The 18,777-nt window shown below is 38.6% G+C and overlaps 1 protein-coding gene and 2 long non-coding RNA genes across 3 annotated transcripts; all 3 read left to right on the forward strand.

Moving 5' to 3' along the window:
• Positions 3,968-6,478, forward strand: LOC109821036. Its single transcript, XM_020387231.1, has 4 exons — positions 3,968-4,742; positions 4,796-5,711; positions 5,795-5,882; positions 5,975-6,478. The coding sequence occupies exons 1-4, from the start codon at positions 3,968-3,970 to the stop codon at positions 6,476-6,478; spliced, it is 2,283 nt and encodes a 760-aa protein (XP_020242820.1).
• On the forward strand, positions 7,156-7,531 carry LOC109822804. Its single transcript, XR_002242276.1, has 3 exons — positions 7,156-7,259; positions 7,348-7,407; positions 7,496-7,531. It is a non-coding gene; the product is annotated as an uncharacterized LOC109822804 (long non-coding RNA).
• LOC109822803 lies at positions 7,951-8,317 on the forward strand. The gene is made up of 3 exons (XR_002242275.1): positions 7,951-8,018; positions 8,103-8,195; positions 8,286-8,317. It is a non-coding gene; the product is annotated as an uncharacterized LOC109822803 (long non-coding RNA).

Genomic DNA, 18,777 nt, shown 5'->3' on the forward strand with positions numbered 1-18,777 from the left:
ACCTGAACTGCTAGTCTCGCCTGTTTTGAGCGGTTCGTCATAACCGGGAACCTGGCTCAAGAAGTGGAGTTTGCCTAAACTGTTAGGCTTGCCTGATTTGAGCGGTTCGCCCGTACTAGGAACCTGGCTCAAAGAGATGGGCTCGCCTAAATTGCTAAGCTCGCCTGATTTGAGCGGTTCGCCATAACCGAGAACCTGGCTCAAGAAGTGGAGCTCGCCTATGCTAAGCTCGCCTGATTTGAGCGGTTCGCCATAACCGAGAACCTGGCTCAAGAAGTGGAGCTCGCCTAACTGTTAGGCTCGCCTGATTTGAACGGTTCACCCGTACTAGGAACCTGGCTCAAAGAGATGGGCTCGCCTAAACTGCTAAGCTCGCCTGATTTGAGCGGTTCGCCATAACCGAGAACCTGGCTCAAGAAGTGGAGCTCGCCTAACTGTTAGGCTCGCCTGATTTGAGCGGTTCGCCCGTACTGGGAACCTGGCTCAAGAAGTGGAGCTCGCCTAAACTGTTAATCTCACCTGATTTGAACGGTTTGCCCGTACTGGGAACCTGGCTCAAGAAGTTGAAGTGTAGGGAGTAGTTTAACCTCTTATACCAGTTGGAGGATCAGAAGAAGCAGTTTATACTCGTGTACTTGTCGGAGTGTAAGGAGACTATCAGAGGTAATAGTTAACTTGATAGTTTTAAAAGATCCATCGTCAAGTTAAATGAGACTGATGGAGAAATGACTATCAGAGGTAACAGTTAACTTGATAGTTTTATGGGCCCGCCGTCCTATTGAAGAGGATCAACGGGGAAATCGTAAGATATGAGGAAATGGTCTCCACTACCAAAGCATCTTGGTCATCATCTCCTCGAAACTCATGCGGGTCTTCGTCACCCATATGCTTGAGCATGCTCTCGACTTGTTCTCCTTGGCGGAGTAAGTCTTTCCATGAGCGAGCTTCAACAGCGCCCATATTGGACAGAACGCTGATGGAGAGATTGTTCCGGCACATCTCGATGAGCGTGGCCTCGGAAACTCGATCGCGGGAATGCAACGATCGGTTTCTGAATCTCTTGACAAAGCTGCTTACAGACTCTGTCTTCCTCTGCTTCACGGTTAGCAGGGTGGCCATAGATACTTCTGTGTCATCGTCGAAGAATCTGGCCACGAAGAGCCTTTCCATCACTACAAGAAATCTGATATTTAACGACCAAAATTAGTGAAGGGATCAGTTGACCGTCATTAATGGGTATATAATAACGACGGGTTTTAAACCCTTCGTGGAGTGATTTCAAATAATAGAGAAATAATGTGATATGGGATAACAGATTTCTAATCCCTTCATTGATTTGATCCTACTACCGTCGTTATTGGGTCTCCTTAAAAATGAAGGGGTCCATTACCTTCGTTGATGGGACTCCTAATCATAATTGGACTGAAATTAACCTATTGCTATTAACAAATCCCATAACCAAACCCAAAGCCCCAACTAAAACCCAAAACCCGAATTAATAAACTACAAAATGATCTGGAATTAACCTATTCCTATTAACAAACCGAATTATTGAGATTCAATAACTCCTAATCATTATTTAATCAACCACAGCTATATATAATAAATAAACCCTAGTTACAAAAACTACCGCCTCCTGTATATCTCGTCGTGGTCCTCCCGCACGTCGTCCGCTCCCCCACGTCGTCGTCGTCTCCATCTCCGGTCTTCGTCCGCTCCTCGTCGTCGTCCGCGCGATCCTCGTCGTCGTCCGCTCCTTCACTATTCACCGTCGTCATCATCGTTGTACGTCTTCAGTTCGTCTGCAGATCTTGTCGTCGAGATCTCGTCGTCGTCGAGCAACGCCACAGCACCGCCCCAGCGCCGTCGCCGCCCCTGAGCCGTCGTCGTTGAGAACTCTTCGCCGTCATCGTCGAGAACTCTTCGCCGTCGTCGAGAACTCTTCCTCCATCGCGCGGCTCGACGGTAACTTTTGAAGTTACTGTTTGATTTTAGTACAGACCCTATAGTTTAAACTACTTTGCACTTAAGTACCCCCTTGTAACAATTAAAGCCAAAAACATTTATGAATTTGCAAATAAGTGTTGATTCTATTCTTTCCATCAAAAAATATTTATATGATTGTTTAAAAACTTATACCAATCCCACCGATAAGTAATTGCTTAAGGAAATTATTGGAACAAATTGACAAGCATTGATCATCATGATCATTATCTAGATTTGGAGAATTCCAATGGCAGACAAGATAGTATTCAAAAGTTATTTATTCTTAAAACTATGATATTTCTATTATTCACGTACTCCATCTACATCTCCACTTTCACGTGTTGTCCACATCCTTACTCAATCCCCGCTCTTTTGATTGCTCACTCAAATGTTCATCGCTACAAGAAATCTGGTATTTAACGACCAAAATTAGTGAAAGGACCAGTTGACCGTCATTATATACATGTTGCAATTATATATCCTACTTTACAATTAATATCCTTGTTTTGTTTAATTGCACTCAATTACCTACAGTTTCCCTTACTTTGCACTTTGCCTTAAAGTACCCTATACATGTTGCAATTATATACCCTATACATGTTGCAATTATATACCCTACACATGTGTGGTATTTACTTAAGTTAAATGAATTTCAAATGATTATTTCTTTAGCTATTGAGACGTACTTGTCAAGCTTGGACATACCACTTTCCATTAACAAGTCATTTTGTTAGTTATAATCATAGTTCCTATGTCACATGTGCTATGAAAGGAAAATGAATTTTTTTTACTAATTTGTTCTATTTACTAATTTGTTATATGGTAGTATTTTTGCCTTTAAATTGACCCTATAATTGCATAAATAAATACTTTCTGAATGACACCATATATAGGTTAACTTCTTTGCATTAGAATGACCATATATCTGAACATATGAGTCTCTACATAAAATTAAGCATTTATTTGTGTTTAGTTTTTGAAGAGGTTGAAATATTTTTCAGGAAATTTTAGTACATTGCTTGAAATGGCGCTGAATAAAGATTGGATGGACCTAGTAGATGATGATAGACTTGATCTAAAATATAAAGAAGGGGTTGATCAGTTTTTAGACTATGCATATGAGAAGCTGTTGGATAGTTTTAATGAAAAGGATGAAGACTTTGAAATTCGATGTCCATGTGTTAAATGCAGCAATGTGAAGTCTGGTAATCGTGAGTCGGTAAAGACCCACTTGATTGTTCATGGAATTATTAAAAACTACAGATTTTGGTGTCATCACGGCGAAAGACAGGGTGAGTCCATTTCGGAGTTTGATGAAGAACAAGAAGAAATGACAGAAGAAAGCCAGAGTGACGATGAAATGCAAGAAATGATTGGAGATTTATTTCATAATTCAACTGGTGTTGTTGCACCTGATGCCACGTCGAGTCAGGATATTCTTGAGTAGGAACCAGATGGACATGCAAAACAATTCTACAGTCTTTTAGGTGACTCCGAGAAACCTTTGTATGAATGCTCTAAATGTTCAAAATTATCTGCTTTAGTGAAACTACTTCACATAAAGAGCCTAAATAGGTGGAGTAATAAATCATTCTCAATGTAGCCTAAATAGGTGGAGTAATAAATCATTCTCAATGTTGCTCCAGTTTTTGAATGAGGAGCTATTGCCAGGGGAATCAACACTGCCTAATTCGTATGACGAGGCCAAAAAATTAATCCGAGACCTTGGCCTATCATATGAAAAAATTGATTTTAATCCGAGACCTTGGCCTATCATATGAAAAAATTGATTCGTGTCCATTCTCTTGCATGCTGTTTTGGGAAAATGAAGAAGGTCTTGATACGTGTCAGAGATGTGGTGCTTCTAGATAGAAACTTGATAAACATGGAAAAGAGATCAAGAGAAAGGCAAATGGTAAAAAAAATACCACAAAAGACATTGTGATATTTTCCTCTTAAGCCACGATTGCAAAGGCTTTACATGTCTTTGAAGACATCTTCTGATATGAGATGGCACCATGAAAGACAAGTTGAGGACGGAGTGATGAGGCATCCAGCTGACTCTAAGGCTTGGAAAAACTTTAATGAGCTACACGACAGCTTTGCCGAAGAGCCCCGAAATGTTAGGCTCGGTCTTGCAAGTGATGGTTTCCAGCCTTTCACAAATTCAAAAGTTTCTTATAGCATATGGCCCGTTTTACTTGTACCATATAATTTACCACCATGGATGTGCATGAAGCAATCCAATTTTATTTTATCTATGCTCATTCCTGGTCCAACTGGTCCTGGAGATGCTATTGACACCTACTTACAACCATTGATAGAAGAACTAAAGGAGTTGTGGGCCTCAGGCGTTCGAACATATGATGTATCTCTGAGACAGAATTTCATTTTACGTGCAGCACTAATTTGGACTATTAATGATTTTCCTGCTTATGCAAATTTATCTGGATGGAGCACTAAGGGGAAATTAGCATGTCCTTGTTGTAATAAGCACACTCACTCTATCAGGTTAAAATATGGAGGCAAGCAGAGCTATATGGGGCATCGTCGCTATCTTGATGAAAATCATAGATGGAGAAAGGATAAGAAATCATTTGATGGCACTAGGGAGAGAGGGTATGCAGCGCCGAAGCTGACAAGAGATGACATCCTTAAGCAGGTGGAAGATCTTATAGGGATCACCTTGACCAATCATCCAGAGAAGAAAATTAAAATATCACACGAAAGACGGGGAGATAATTGGAATAAAAAAAGTATTTTTTTTATTTGCCATATTGGAGAACTCTCTTATTGCGACATAATTTAGATGTCATGCATATTGAGAAGAATATTTGTGATAGTCTGCTGGGAACAATCATGAACATTAAAGGAAAGACAAAGGATAATATCAAAGCCCGACTCGGTTTACAAGCAATGAGTTTAAAACCGGAGTTACATCCAATTCAGAGAGGAGATAAACTTGTGATGCCAGCAGCTTGTTATACTTTATCCCAAGAAGAGCAAAGTAAATTTTGTCGATTTCTAAAGGAGTTAAAAGTTCCAGATGGATTTTCTTCCAATATTTCTCAATGTGTAAACCTTAAAGAGCGTAAGATTTTGGGGTTAAAGAGTCATGACTGTCACGTTCTTTTGCAGCGCTTGATTCCTGTATCGATTCGTGGCCTTCTTCCTGCAAAAGTGTGTGAACCAATTATTGAACTTTCCATATTCTTCACTATATTATGTGCCAAAACATTAAGGGTGGATGAACTAAAGCAAATTGACGAGCAGATTCCACTTACATTATGTAAGCTTGAGAAGATTTTTCCACCTTCAATTTTTGATGTTATGCTGCATTTAGTAGTTCATTTAGCATCTGAAGCCATACTTGGAGGGCCTGTTCGATTTCGATGGATGTACCCAGTGGAGCGTCAGCTTTATACTTATAAGTCATATATCAGAAATAGGGCACGTCCAGAAGGGGCAATTGCTGAAGGATATATAGCAGATGAATGCATGACACTTTGCTCAAGGTATCTAAAAGGCTTCGAGACAAAGTTTAATCGCCTTGAAAGAAATTATAAAGATGACAATAAAGAATGTCATGAAGCACAACTATCTATATTCAGACATAGTGGGCGGGCATTGGGTGCTGCCACCACCCGCTGCCTTGATGAACGTGAGTGGTTGCAAGCTCATATTTTTGTTCTAAAGAACTGTGATGAAGTGCAACCACACATTGAGTAAGTCACTAAAGTTTAAGATTCTACTAATAAATTTACTATAGTTAGTCAACGTTAATCATATTTATGATATTTTAATGTAGGGACTACAATGAATTCGTGAGAGAACCCACAAATCACTATGATGATAAAGATTGGGATAAGAACTTTATCGAGTGGTTCCAAGCTCTAGTACGTATATATCTTGCCTTATTTTTTAAATATCTTGATTGGTTCATTTTATTACATGTTCCATGACTTGATCATATTTTGGTTTTGTTTAGGTTTATCAGAGTTATCGAGAAGATGATGACTTACTTTCACTATCTCGTGGTCCAAGTAAGATTGTTAAATGTTTTACTGGATTTGTCATAAATGGACATCGATTTCATACAGAAAGTCGAGATAATTGTTTGTCAACTCAAAGTAGTGGGGTTGCAGTTGTTGGTGATGCTGGTGATGGTGGAGATATAGATTATTATGGTGCTTTGGTTGAAGTTGTCGAATTAGAGTATCTTGGTGGAAGAAAGGTTGTTCTATTTCGTTGTAAGTGGTGGGATGTGCATGGCAAAGGAAAAGAGACAACTTTGAAAGAAGACAAATATGGATTTATCAGTATTAACTGCCGACACTTACTAAAGACGAATGACCACTTTATACTTGCTGGCCAAGCATCACAAGTTTTTTATGTTGAGGATATTGCCAATGAAGGTTGGCATGTAGTTCTTAAAGCACAACCCCGTGATTCATATGATATGCCACCAGATACAGATGCATGTAGTTCTTAAAGCACAACCCCGTGATTCATATGATATGCCACCAGATACAGATGATTGTGAGATAGCAGACGATGAAGTTGAAGCTTATTTGCAAGATGAATCATTTGATGCTCAGGCTATTGCATCCACATCATTGGTAGATGAAGATATCAATTTGAGAAGGAGCGATATTGATCCAATTATTGTAAATTCGGTCTCAACTTCAAAAAGACTCAAGTAGAGGATTAAAACGCTTTCATTAAAGAATGACACTCAAATGATATTGTGTTATTGAGATAAATTTTAAGTTGTATCTTACTATAACTTTTCTTTTTTTTTAGACATAGGATGTTTCTTTTCTTCCTATTTTGAATTTGGCTTTTACATTGCAGCAAGTGCTTCTACATTAGTGCACTATGTATTTATTATTATGCTTGTCCTTCGTGATATCTTCTTCTTTTATTCATTTTTCTTTTGATATTTGTTTCATACATAGTGTGTAATACTTAAATTCCTTTTCATAGAAGGAAAATGAAAACTCAAGAAGTCACTTCCAAAAGCAAAAGGGCATAATTTCTAGCACCCAGGTCATTAATTACGAAGCGACTTCAAGCAATTGCAGAAAATTCATTAAGAAGGGAACAACTCCGTACTTGTCATGACAAGAACTTGAATATTCAAAATCCAATACAAGATCAAAATATGGATGCAAATTTTAGCGCTGATTCAGAAAACTTTGAAGAGGAGAATTTTGCACAAAATCGCAGGAGAAGTGCAAATACTAACAATGAAGAGAATGATGATTCTGCAGGTTGATGAGACTTAAAATTTATTATTATTTGTTTTTATCTTTCAATTTATTTTTTATGATTGGATTAATAATTGCTCAATTTTTGCAGAATCAGATAATCATCGAGTGCAAAGTGATGATGCAATACTAAATGAATCTCGACAAGAAGGTATATTCTTTATTAATTACAAGAAGGAATATTTTTATCAATTTCTTTAACTATATCTCGTTTCTAACATATGATATGATGTATGCAGCTGATAATTCTCAAAGGAAGAAAAATCCACCTCGTGGTATTAATAAGTGTCTAAAGTTGAATAATTTGTCACATGGGGAGAAAAAAATCATTACTTTTTATCAGAATAGAGCTATTGAACCAGAATTTTCACGATATCTTGGAATTATTATTTGAGATAGAAATATTTGCCCGGTAGCTGTTGAGAATTAGGCCAAAATACCACAACAAAATAAAGATCATATGTGGGCATCCATTAAGGTACATTGAAAATTAATTTTTTGCAATTGGTTTTTAATTCTTATAAATTAAATTTTGATTCAAATTTGATTTAGGATAAATTTGATGCTGAGGACATGGAGCAAAAGAGAGAGTCAGTAATGAGACACTTGCGCGATTTGTGGAATAAGTGGCGTGGTGACATGCACAGGAAATATGTGAAAGAAAATTCATTGCAAGTTACACTTAGAAATAAACCTACAGAAGTGAGTGTTGATGACTGGGATTGGCTAGTTAAGGAACATTATTTTTCTTCAAAATTTTAGGTATTAATCTCCTAATTTTATTAATTAATTTCTTTCATGTATATTGTTGGATTGTTAAAATTATCTTTTAATCTTGATGTATAGAAAGCAAGCCAACAAAATACACTTAACAGAGGCAAAAGAAAGATGCTCCACCACACGGGCAGCAAACCCTTTAGACAAATTGCGTGGGAATTGGTATACATTCAAAACTAATTTCCTATTTATTTATAACTACTTTGTTTTTGAGTTTGATGTTGTACTCATTTGTATTAATATTTGAATAAGGGTGGCAAGTCAGGAAATCCACCTGATGTGGCAAAAATGTTTCATGAAACTCGAAAGAAAGCTAATGAAACACTAGAAAATGGGGATCAAGATAAATATGTAAGTAGAATATGTGTTTAAGTTTGATAATGATGCATTATATAGTACTAACATATGAATTTAATTTTTATAGGATGAAATTGTTCAAGTCAAACAAGCAAACCCTTCACTTTCTGACATTGAGATAGTTGAGAAAATCTGGGGGAAGCAATCTCATGGTCACATCACTGTATTTGGTGGCGGGACTACTTTAAAAGATTTGAGGGGACCGTTCCCTAGTTGATCTGATCTGGAAGCACGGGTTATAGAAGAAAAGAGAAAAAACCAGATGCTTCACCAACGCTTAGATGAGCAGGAGCAACAACAACAAAGGATGTCTGAGTTGGAGTCACAAGTGAAAGCTATGCAAGAACTTTTTTTTAGACAATCACCTTCATTGACTCCTCAAACTCGAGAACGTGTGCAGGACTATGTAATTATTTTTTGTAAAATCTCTTATATACTTTTATGATTGAATACTTGCACTAAAAATATGATTTTTACTTAATAAGATAATATTAGCTTAATTGATATTTCTTAATTATGTAATTTTTTTTAAATTTTTCAGGCTATCCATGCAAGATTAGGAGGGAGTAGCTCGAGTCTTCTTTTGACGATGATTAGAGATGAAAGAATGTGTCTTCCCCAAACTTTTATTTTAATTTATTTTAGATAGTTTCATGTATTTTTCTTTGGAACAATTAGGATATTAACTCTTATTATTAGTATTAAAGATTTGAGGATGTTGGAATTTTATTTATTGATGTTATTAATGAATGGAATTTTTATTTTACCTCTTATTCATTATTGGGTATTTTTAATATATTTTTGTTGTGAATCTTAGTGTCTGGTTGAGAATAATATGATAGTTGCCTATGAATGGAAAATTTATTATTAATGTATATTAGAAATTTGTAGTCTACAATGATGGTTTTATAAACCGTATTTTGTTCATCAACGAAGGGAAAGCACCGTCGTTGATGGGTTACTAATTACCCATTATGAGGACTTTTACGACGGTATCCAACCGTCATTAATTAGTCTTCAACGATGGAAAAATATCCCCGTAACTAATGGTAACGACGGGAAAATATCCCGTCACTGATGGTAACGACGGGAAAATATCCCCGTTACTGATGGTAACGACAGTGATAATTACCGTCGTAAATATTAATGACGATAATATGTTCTGTCGTTATAGACTCTATAACGACGGGTAGTATATCCCTTCGTGACCCTTTAGCTAAGAGGGCTTCAACGACGGGTGACGAAGGGATTTTTTTCCCGTCGTTAGCATACAATAACGAAGGTTTTCAGCTCTTTAACGAAGGGAAATCCCTTCGTTAAATATGTAATTTCTTGTAGTGCATGTCCTTCCAGCAGGTGATGGACCCGGGCTCCAATCTGCGAAACCATTCAAAAGCGACCCCCTTGAGGGTACCAATGAACAGTCGAGTCATAATAGGATCGTTTCCCACTATGTGTCCAGTTTGCGCCTGGAAGTAGTAGATGTGCTGGGTAGGAGAACCCTTGCCATTGAACTACAGGAGGTCTAGCGGCTCGAACTTTGTCGGGTAGGAGACCGCATCCCATTCAATTGGATACGGTCTGACAACCCCCAGCTTGTTCGCATGCTTCTGGAGCTTCAAGGCGTCGAGTTGACTTTGGAGATCGTCAAACCTCTTGTCTCTTGGGTTATGGCCCGAAGATGATGCTCCTCTAGATGGCTCGGATGAGGAGTGAGAAGGAGTAGGCACCCGCTCTTTGTGCTTCAAGGATTTATGCGAAGCCCGCGAAGTCCTCTCTCTCTTCCTCTTCTTCTCGCTCAGGAGCTGCTCTAACATCTCCTTTAGGGAGTCGATGGTTGCTTGTTGCTCATCGAGTCTCCTGGATATCTCGTCAGAGATGTCGGTCATGTGCACATTTGCATGCTCGCCCTGAACTGAGCTTGAAGTCTGCGACATTGCCACTGCTGAGCAATCATCGTCATCGTTATCAGAGACGGACGTCAGACCCGTGTAGGCAAACGAGGTAGCCACCCCTATTTGGGCGTGAGTGTGCTGGCGAGGTTCAGGCTGGCGAGGTTCGCCCGTCAGGCGAGATTGGTACAGTGTACCTGCGCCTATCTGGCGAGCTGTTGCTTCGCTTATCTGGCGAACTTGGGCCGTCAGGCGAGCTTGGTAAAGTCCGCTTGTTTGACGAAGCCCTCTTGAACTGCAAAGTTCGCCAGGTGCCCTTGGTTCGCCGAAACTAGGAACCTGGCTCAAAAGGTTGATTCCTCTCAAGCCTGAATAATAATTCAGGCTGTCGTGGGGGATGAGGGATTGCGCCTCGAGACGAGCGAGAGCTTTTCAGAGATGGGTTCGCCTAAACTGCTAGGCTCGCCCGATTCGAGCGGTTCGCCAAAAATGGGAACCTGGCTCAAGAGGTTGATTCGCCTCAAGCCTGAATAATAATTCTGGCTGTCGTGGGGGATGAGGGATTGTGCCTCGAGATGAGCGAGAGCTTTTCGTCGCCGCTGTTTGGATCTTTTTGAACAAGGAGCGTTCATGTCGACGGCGGAGGCGTAGTCTGCGTCGACACGAATGGTTGATTCCTTTTGCACAGGGGTCTGCGAGGATCGTTCATCGACCCATTCAGCAGCCCACAAGGGACTCAACCGTAGTCCCTGCAGCAACTTCGTCAAACTGCGCCACCACCAATTCATCTGAATGAGCGGATTCTCCCACTGTGGTCGCCATCTTCTGCAGGTGTAAATTTTGATCTCCCGAAAACAGGGAACTTCGTTTGTATTGATAAGAAAGCTTATTACAAACTAATAATCAAATGTTTACAACAGAAGCGGAGGGAAAGCCCTCCTTGTTTAACGTGGGTTCCTCGGTGGCGATAGGAAGAGCCGTAATCCTGAGAGGTCAAACGAGTCTCCTTTAACAAGGGATCCTTTAGCAAATGAGCTAAGGTTCAATCTTTAGAAGTTGGATGATTAGCTCGCCAAAACTAAGTAGCCAATCAACCCCCTGAACATTGGTCCAATGTGGCTTTAAATATGCAAGGGAAGGCATGTGCATCCCTTGATTTGTAGGATTTGACCATTAGGAGGGTCCTGCTAGCCACCCTAGCTGTGGGATGTGACCACGTAGGGGGTCCTGTCAGCCGCCCTAGCTGTGGGATGTGACCACTTAGGGGGTCCTGTCAGCCGCCCTAGCTGTGGGATGTGACCACTTAGGGGGTCCTATCAGCCGCCCTATTCTTGCTAGGTGAGGAGCGCCATGCTTTCTCCCTTGATTTGTGGGATTTGACCACTGATGTAACTGTTCCCATACTCCAAGTGGGCAGTTGACAGTGAGCTGGCGAGTCTGTAGCTTAGGTCTTCAGGCGAGCTTAGGACTGCGGGTAGACTTGGGTCTGCAGGCGAGCTTGCAGGCGAGCTGAGTCTGCAAGTGAGCTTGGGACTGCAGACATACTTGGGTCTGCAGGCGAGCTTGCAGGCGAGCTGGGTCTGCAGGCGAGCTTGTGACTACAGGCAGACTTGGGTGTGCAGGCGAGCTTGCAGGCGAGCTGGGTCTGCAGGGATTTGGGACTGCAGGCGAATTTGAGTTGCAGGCGAGCTCCTGAGCATGGATCGAAGAATAGGCCGTAACTTTCAAACCGTAAGTCGGAATTGGACGAATTACATATGAAAATCGCCTATCTCGACGAGATGGAGCCATCCGAACCTAGCCGAAGGCTTTGGTTCGCTACCTCCGTTTCGCCAAATTCCTTACGGTTTGGGAGATATCTGCGTTTTCCCCTTTTTATCAGCGTTTTTCCCATTTTTGCTATTTCGGGTGAGGTTTTAGCAGTTTTGTTCTAAACTTCTCTGATAAGGATTTAAAGGCAATTTTTATTGCCTACAAAACCCCCTCCAAAGTTTTCAGACCTGAATCAGGCCGCATGTGGTCTGGAACACTTTGGATATGAAGACCTGTAAAGTGATCCCTGCTCAGATGGAGTGAGGAGCCCTTCAACGAGCTCGGTGAAGTTGATCTCTTCACTCGCAGCTGATGATCGCCTTATAGGATTTTGAGCAAACCCTCAGCTATCAATGGACTTGATTCGTCGTTACCAACCGCCGTTTGAGTTGGACTAGCCATGCTCTTGCCCTTGGCATGGTAAGTTGTCGAGGAGTTTCTCTTAGGCTCAATGCTAAAATTTCTCCTCTATCCTTAGCCTTTCGAGGCGTTTGGATTAAGAGAGTAGGGAGCAGTTTAACCTCGTATACCGGTCGGAGGGTAGGAGCAGTTTAGACTCATGTACCAGTTGGAGTATAAGGGGGCAGTTTAGACTCATGCACCAGTTGGAGTAAAGGGAACAGTTTATACTCGTATACCCGTTGGAGTCTAGGGGGAAGCTTATCTTATCTTAGTGCAAAGATGAAGACGAACCCTAATTTGTCTTCTCTTGGGGCAAAGACGAACCCTGAAATAGCAGCACATCGCATAGTAGGCTACTATCAAACAATAACGCCTTTTATGGGAAAGACGGTGCTGGGAGAATCAAATCGATCAGGGACGTATGAGTATGACGACTGATCGGACAACGTCATTTGCGGGAATGACGGTGTTGACTATCAGAGGTAATCATTAACATGATAGGAATTGCCACGATCGGAGCGACTTTGAGGACCTACCATCCTTTTGAAGAGGATTAGTAAGTTGATTTGTCAGAGGTGTGATGTTAACATGACAGTGGGAGTTTATTGCGATTTGAGCAACTCTGTGGATTTACCATCCTATTGAAGATGACTGATAAGTTGATTTGTTAGAGGTGACCGTTAACTTGACAGTGGGGGTCCCGCCATCCTATTGAAGAAGATTGGCGGGGGATTGTGGCTTTGGTCCTAACTATCTGAAGGTTTGACCAAGTGGGAGTTTGATGCAGCCCACCTGAACTGCTAGTCTCGCCTGTTTTGAGCGGTTCGCCATAACCGGGAACCTGGCTCAAGAAGTGGAGTTTGCCTAAACTGTTAGGCTCTCCTGATTTGAGCGGTTCGCCCGTACTAGGAACCTGGCTCAAAGAGATGGGCTCGCCTAAACTGCTAAGCCGCCTGATTTGAGCGGTTCGCCCGAAACTGGGAACCTGGCTCAAAGAGATGGGCTCGCCTAAACTGCTAAGCTCGCCTGATTTGAGCGGTTCGCCATAACCGAGAACCTGGCTCAAGAAGTAGAGCTCGCCTAACTGTTAGGCTCACCTGATTTGAGCGGTTCGCCCGTACTAGGAACCTGGCTCAAAGAGATGGGCTCGCCTAAACTGCTAAGCTCGCCTGATTTGAGCGGTTCGCCATAACCGAGAACCTGGCTCAAGAAGTGGAGCTCTCCTAACTGTTAGGCTCGCCTGATTTGAGCGGTTCGCCTGTAATGGGAACCTGGCTCAAGAAGTGGAAGTGTATGGAATAGTTTAACCTCTTATACCAGTTGGAGGATCAGAAGAAGCAGTTTATGCTCGTGTACTTGTCGGAGTGTAAGGGGAGTATCAGAGGTGATTGTTAACGTGATATCTTTGTGGGCCCGCCGTCCTATTGAAGAGGACTAACAGGGGAAATTTGGAGGAGACTATCAGAGGTAATAGTTAACTTGATAGTTTTAAAAGATCCATCGTCAAGTTAAATAAGACTGATGGAGAAATGACTATCAGAGGTAACAGTTAACTTGATAGTTTTGTGGGCCCGCCGTCCTATTGAAGAGGATCAATAGGGGAAATCGTAGGATATGAGGAAATGGTCTCCACTACCAAAGCATCTTGGTCATCATCTCCTCGAAACTCATGCGGGTCTTCGTCACCCATATGCTTGAGCATGCTCTCGACTTGTTCTCCTTGGCGAAGTAAGTCTTTCCATGAGCGAGCTTCAACAGCGCCCATATTGGACAGAATGCTGATGGGGAGATTGTTCCGGCACATCTCGATGAGTGTGGCCTCGAAAACTCGATCGCGGGAATGCAGCGATCGGTTTCTGAATCTCTTAACAAAGTTGCTTACAGACTCTGTCTTCCTCTGCTTCACGGTTAGCAAGGTGGCCATAGATACTTCTGTGTCATCGTCGAAGAATCTGGCCACGAAGAGCCTTTCCATGTCCTTCCAGCAGGTGATGGACCCGGGCTCTAATCTGCGAAACCATTCAAAAGCGACCCCCTTGAGGGTACCAATGAACAGTCGAGTCATAATGGGAGCGTTTTGTTGAATATCATATCTCCATGATAGTGTTTTGATGATAACAATTTATACAGTATGTGCACTAACTTTTATATGCCGATTTCAATATCAGAATATGTACAAGTGCAAGTTGATTTCAAGGCATTTTGAAGTGAAGAAAATGAAGAACAAAAGAGATAATGTATTTTACATTTTTTTTACTTAGAATAATTGTACAAGCCTTGATCACACACACGCACACACACAATTTTAGAACACACTAACATAGGCTTAGTGTGTTGGTTAACTATAGAAATCCCCTATGTTAACCATTAGAATTATAGTTAAAACTTGATTATAAAAACTCCTTATAGCAGAATTTTTGATCTTAGTAGTCGACTAATTAGAATAGTAGTCGACTACTCATGTATAAAACTCAAATACATGTTTCTGTCAATTTACAGTATAGTCGACTAATAGTGATTATAGTCGACTACTTAAGTGTTTGACAGAAACATAAGTTTCTGATATGTTACAGTATAGTCGACTAATGTCAACATTAGTCGACTACTGAACTCAAAATTCATTTTATCAGTTTCTGTCAAAATACAGTGTAGTCGACTAATGGACTTTGTAGTCGACTACTGAGAAAATTTTCCGAAAACACAGAGTCTGTTTAAACTCAGTGTAGTCGACTAATGTCAACAGTAGTCGACTACAGATACAGTTTTTCCAGTTTTCAAAGTTTGAATATCTGATAGTTTATAGCCGTTTTTAAACGTTTTTAAAGTTTATAAATTGTCTTTTTAAGGGCTATAAATAGGTTATTTGTTCAGAAAAATTGAAGGGACTTACATACCCATAAGCTTTGATCTTTGTGCAATTTTTCAAGTAAAAAATATTCAGATTTTGTGAAAAAGAGAAGTTTCTGAAATTGCCTCTAAACATTGATCAAATACTTATCATTTAGGCAATTTACAGAGGTTAAAAGAATCCTAAGCCACTGCTGCACTTCACTACACATTCAAGGCTTATAGGATCAATTGTGTTCTTGCTTCAACAAGGTTTTCTCTCGAGTGTGAGAGGGTTAATCTCTTGGTTTAGATATTGGTGTTCAAATTGGCAAGGTGTTTGTCAATTAGTGTTGCAATTTGCAGGGACTTGCAAATTGGTTAGGTTTGCGTTTGATTTTGTAAGTTTATTCAAAATCATAGTGAAAACTCTCAAGCGGGATTTGCTTGGGGACTGTATGTACACCGGATTGGTGGAACCAGTATAAAATCCTTGTGTTTGTGATTGTGAATTTCTGAGATTGCTATTTTTCTTTACAATTTATAATATACTTTGCATTAATTTTAAAAGAATACTATTCACCCCCCTCTAGTGTTCAAGTGTATCTATTTCAGATCCTACATTTGGTATCAGAGCAAGGTGAAAATTGGCATCATCAAATACATCACAATTCAAGGAAGGTCACTTTACAAATCGTCATCCAATGTTCGATGGTTTGAACTACAACTATTGGAAGTGCCGAATGAAGATTTACCTTCAATCAATTGGCTACAAACTTTGGAACGTCGTTGAAACGAAATATGAGAAGCCAACCACTCCTTTCGCGGAATGGACTACATCTCAAAGGAACAATGCAAACTTGGATTCTAAAGCATATACTCAAGTGGAGATGGTAAGGAAGATACTTCGTTCACTTACTCCACAATGGGAAAAGAAAGTTACCACAATTGAAGAAGCCAATAATTTGTCAACTCTTACGGTTGAAAATCTTATTGGTAATCTTATGGCATATGAAGTACAAATTGAAGATAGAAAGAATGATGAAGAATCAAAGAACAAGAAAGTTCTTGCATTCAATACTACTTCCGATAAAGAAGATTCAGATGATGATGATGAAGAAATAGGCATGTTTGCACGAAATCAAGTGGAGATGGTAAGAAAGATACTTCGTTCACTTACTCCACAATGGGAAAAGAAAGTTACCGCTATTGAAGAAGCCAATGATTTGTCAACTCTTACGGTTGAAAATCTTATTGGTAATCTTATGGCATATGAAGTACAAATTGAAGATAGAAAGAATGATGAAGAATCAAAGAACAAGAAAGTTCTTGCATTCAATACTACTTCCGATAAAGAAGATTCAGATGATGATGATGAAGAAATGGGCATGTTTGCACGAAAATTTTGAAAATTCATAAAACGAGGTAATTTTAAATCTAAGAGTTCAATTTCAAATAACTCTCTTTATTTTAAGTGTAATAAACCAGGGCATATGAAGAAAGATTGTCCAATGTTGAAGAATAAGCAAAAATCAAGTTATTTCAACAACTTCAACGAAATTTCTTATTTAAATTCCTCTACTTTTTCTAATTCTCAAATAATTGAATTGAAAGAAGAAATTTTTTCTTTACTTAAAGAAAATGAATGTTTATCTAATGAAAATAAATATTTAAAATCAGAATGTAATGATTTAAATATTCGAATTAATAGTTTAGATAAAGATATTTCTTCTTTTAAATCAAGATATGAAGATATATGTTTAAATGTAAGCAAATTTAATAAAGGAAAAGAAAATCTTAATAATATTCTTTCTTTTCAAAGAGAATCACAAAAGACAAAAGGATTAGGTTTTCAAATTAATAAAAACAAATCAAAGAATACAATATTTGTAAAACCTTCTTGTGATTTGCATGATTATAAATATGAAAATTTGTATAAAAAGAAATCAAAATTCTTTTCTATTTGGGTTCCAAAAGAATTATCTTCTTTTAATAAGAATTTTTATATTTCTGATTTTATTAAAAATATTTGTTTATCATCTAATTATTTAAGTAAATCAAACTCTTCATGGGTTTGGTTTCCTAAAGGCTAATTTAAAGGACCCAACATAGTATGGGTACCAAAATGTAAATGTTTATTTTTTCAGGTACCCAAGAAAGATAGGTGGATTTTAGATAGTGGTTGCTCTAAACATATGACTGGAAATATTCAATTGTTGTCATCTTTTCAAAACAAGGATGGAGGTACCGTTACTTTTGGAGATAACAACAAAGGAAAAGTCATCGGTATTGGTTCCGTAGGTAATCCAAACAAACCTATCATTGATAATGTTTTATTAGTTAATGGTCTTAAACATAATTTACTAAGTATTAGTCAACTTTGTGATAAAGGTTATAAAATTGTTTTTGAAAAAGAATCATGCTTAATTTATGATATTGATTTAATAACTATTATTTTTAAAGGCCATAGAAAGAATAACATATATGTTTTATCTATGAAAAATATTTCAAATGAACATTGTCTTATTGCATCATCTAATGATTCTATTTTATGGCATAAACGTTTTGGACATGTTAACTTTAAACACATGTCTAAGATTTCTAAAAATGATTTAGTAAATGGTTTACCTAAGATGTCCTTTAAAAATAATTTTTGTGATGCATGTCAACAAGGAAAAATGCACAAATCTTCTTTCAAATCTAAAAATGTAATATCTACAAATAGACCATTAGAATTAATTCATATAGATCTTTTTGGTCCATCTAGAGTAGCATCTTTAAATGGAAGTAGATATGCATTTGTTCTTGTTGATGATTATTCTAGATTCACATGGGTAATTTTTCTTAAACATAAAAATGATGCTTTTAATGAGTTTTCTATATTTTGCAAAAGAATTCAAAATCAAAAATCTACTTCTATTATCTCTATACGTAGTGATCATGGAGGTGAATTTGAAAATGAATTATTTGTAAATTTTTATGATAAACATGGTATATCACATACTTTTTCTTTTCCTCATGCTCCTCCACAAAATGGAGTTGTAGAAAGAAAAAATAGAACTTTACAAGAATGTGCTAGAACCATGTTGTGTGATAGTAATTTACCAAAATATTTTTGGGCAGAAGCTATATCAACAGCTTGTTATGTATTAAATAGAGTTTTATTACGACCTATTTTAAAGAAAACCTCTTATGAATTATTTTATAACAAAATTCCTAAAGTATCTTACTTTAAAATTTTTGGTTGTAAATGTTTTATCTTAAACACAAAGGATAACTTAGATAAATTTGATTCTAAATCTGATGAAGGATTTTTTGTTGGATATTCTAATCATAGTAAAGCATATAGAATATATAACAAAAGAACACTAATTATTGAAGAATCTTTACATGTTTCTTTTGATAAAATTTTTTCAAAAACACCTATTATACTAAATAATGATGATGATGTAATT

This window comes from Asparagus officinalis, chromosome 8 (genome assembly GCF_001876935.1).
Source record: "Asparagus officinalis chromosome 8, Aspof.V1, whole genome shotgun sequence".
Classification (NCBI taxonomy): domain Eukaryota; kingdom Viridiplantae; phylum Streptophyta; class Magnoliopsida; order Asparagales; family Asparagaceae; genus Asparagus; species Asparagus officinalis.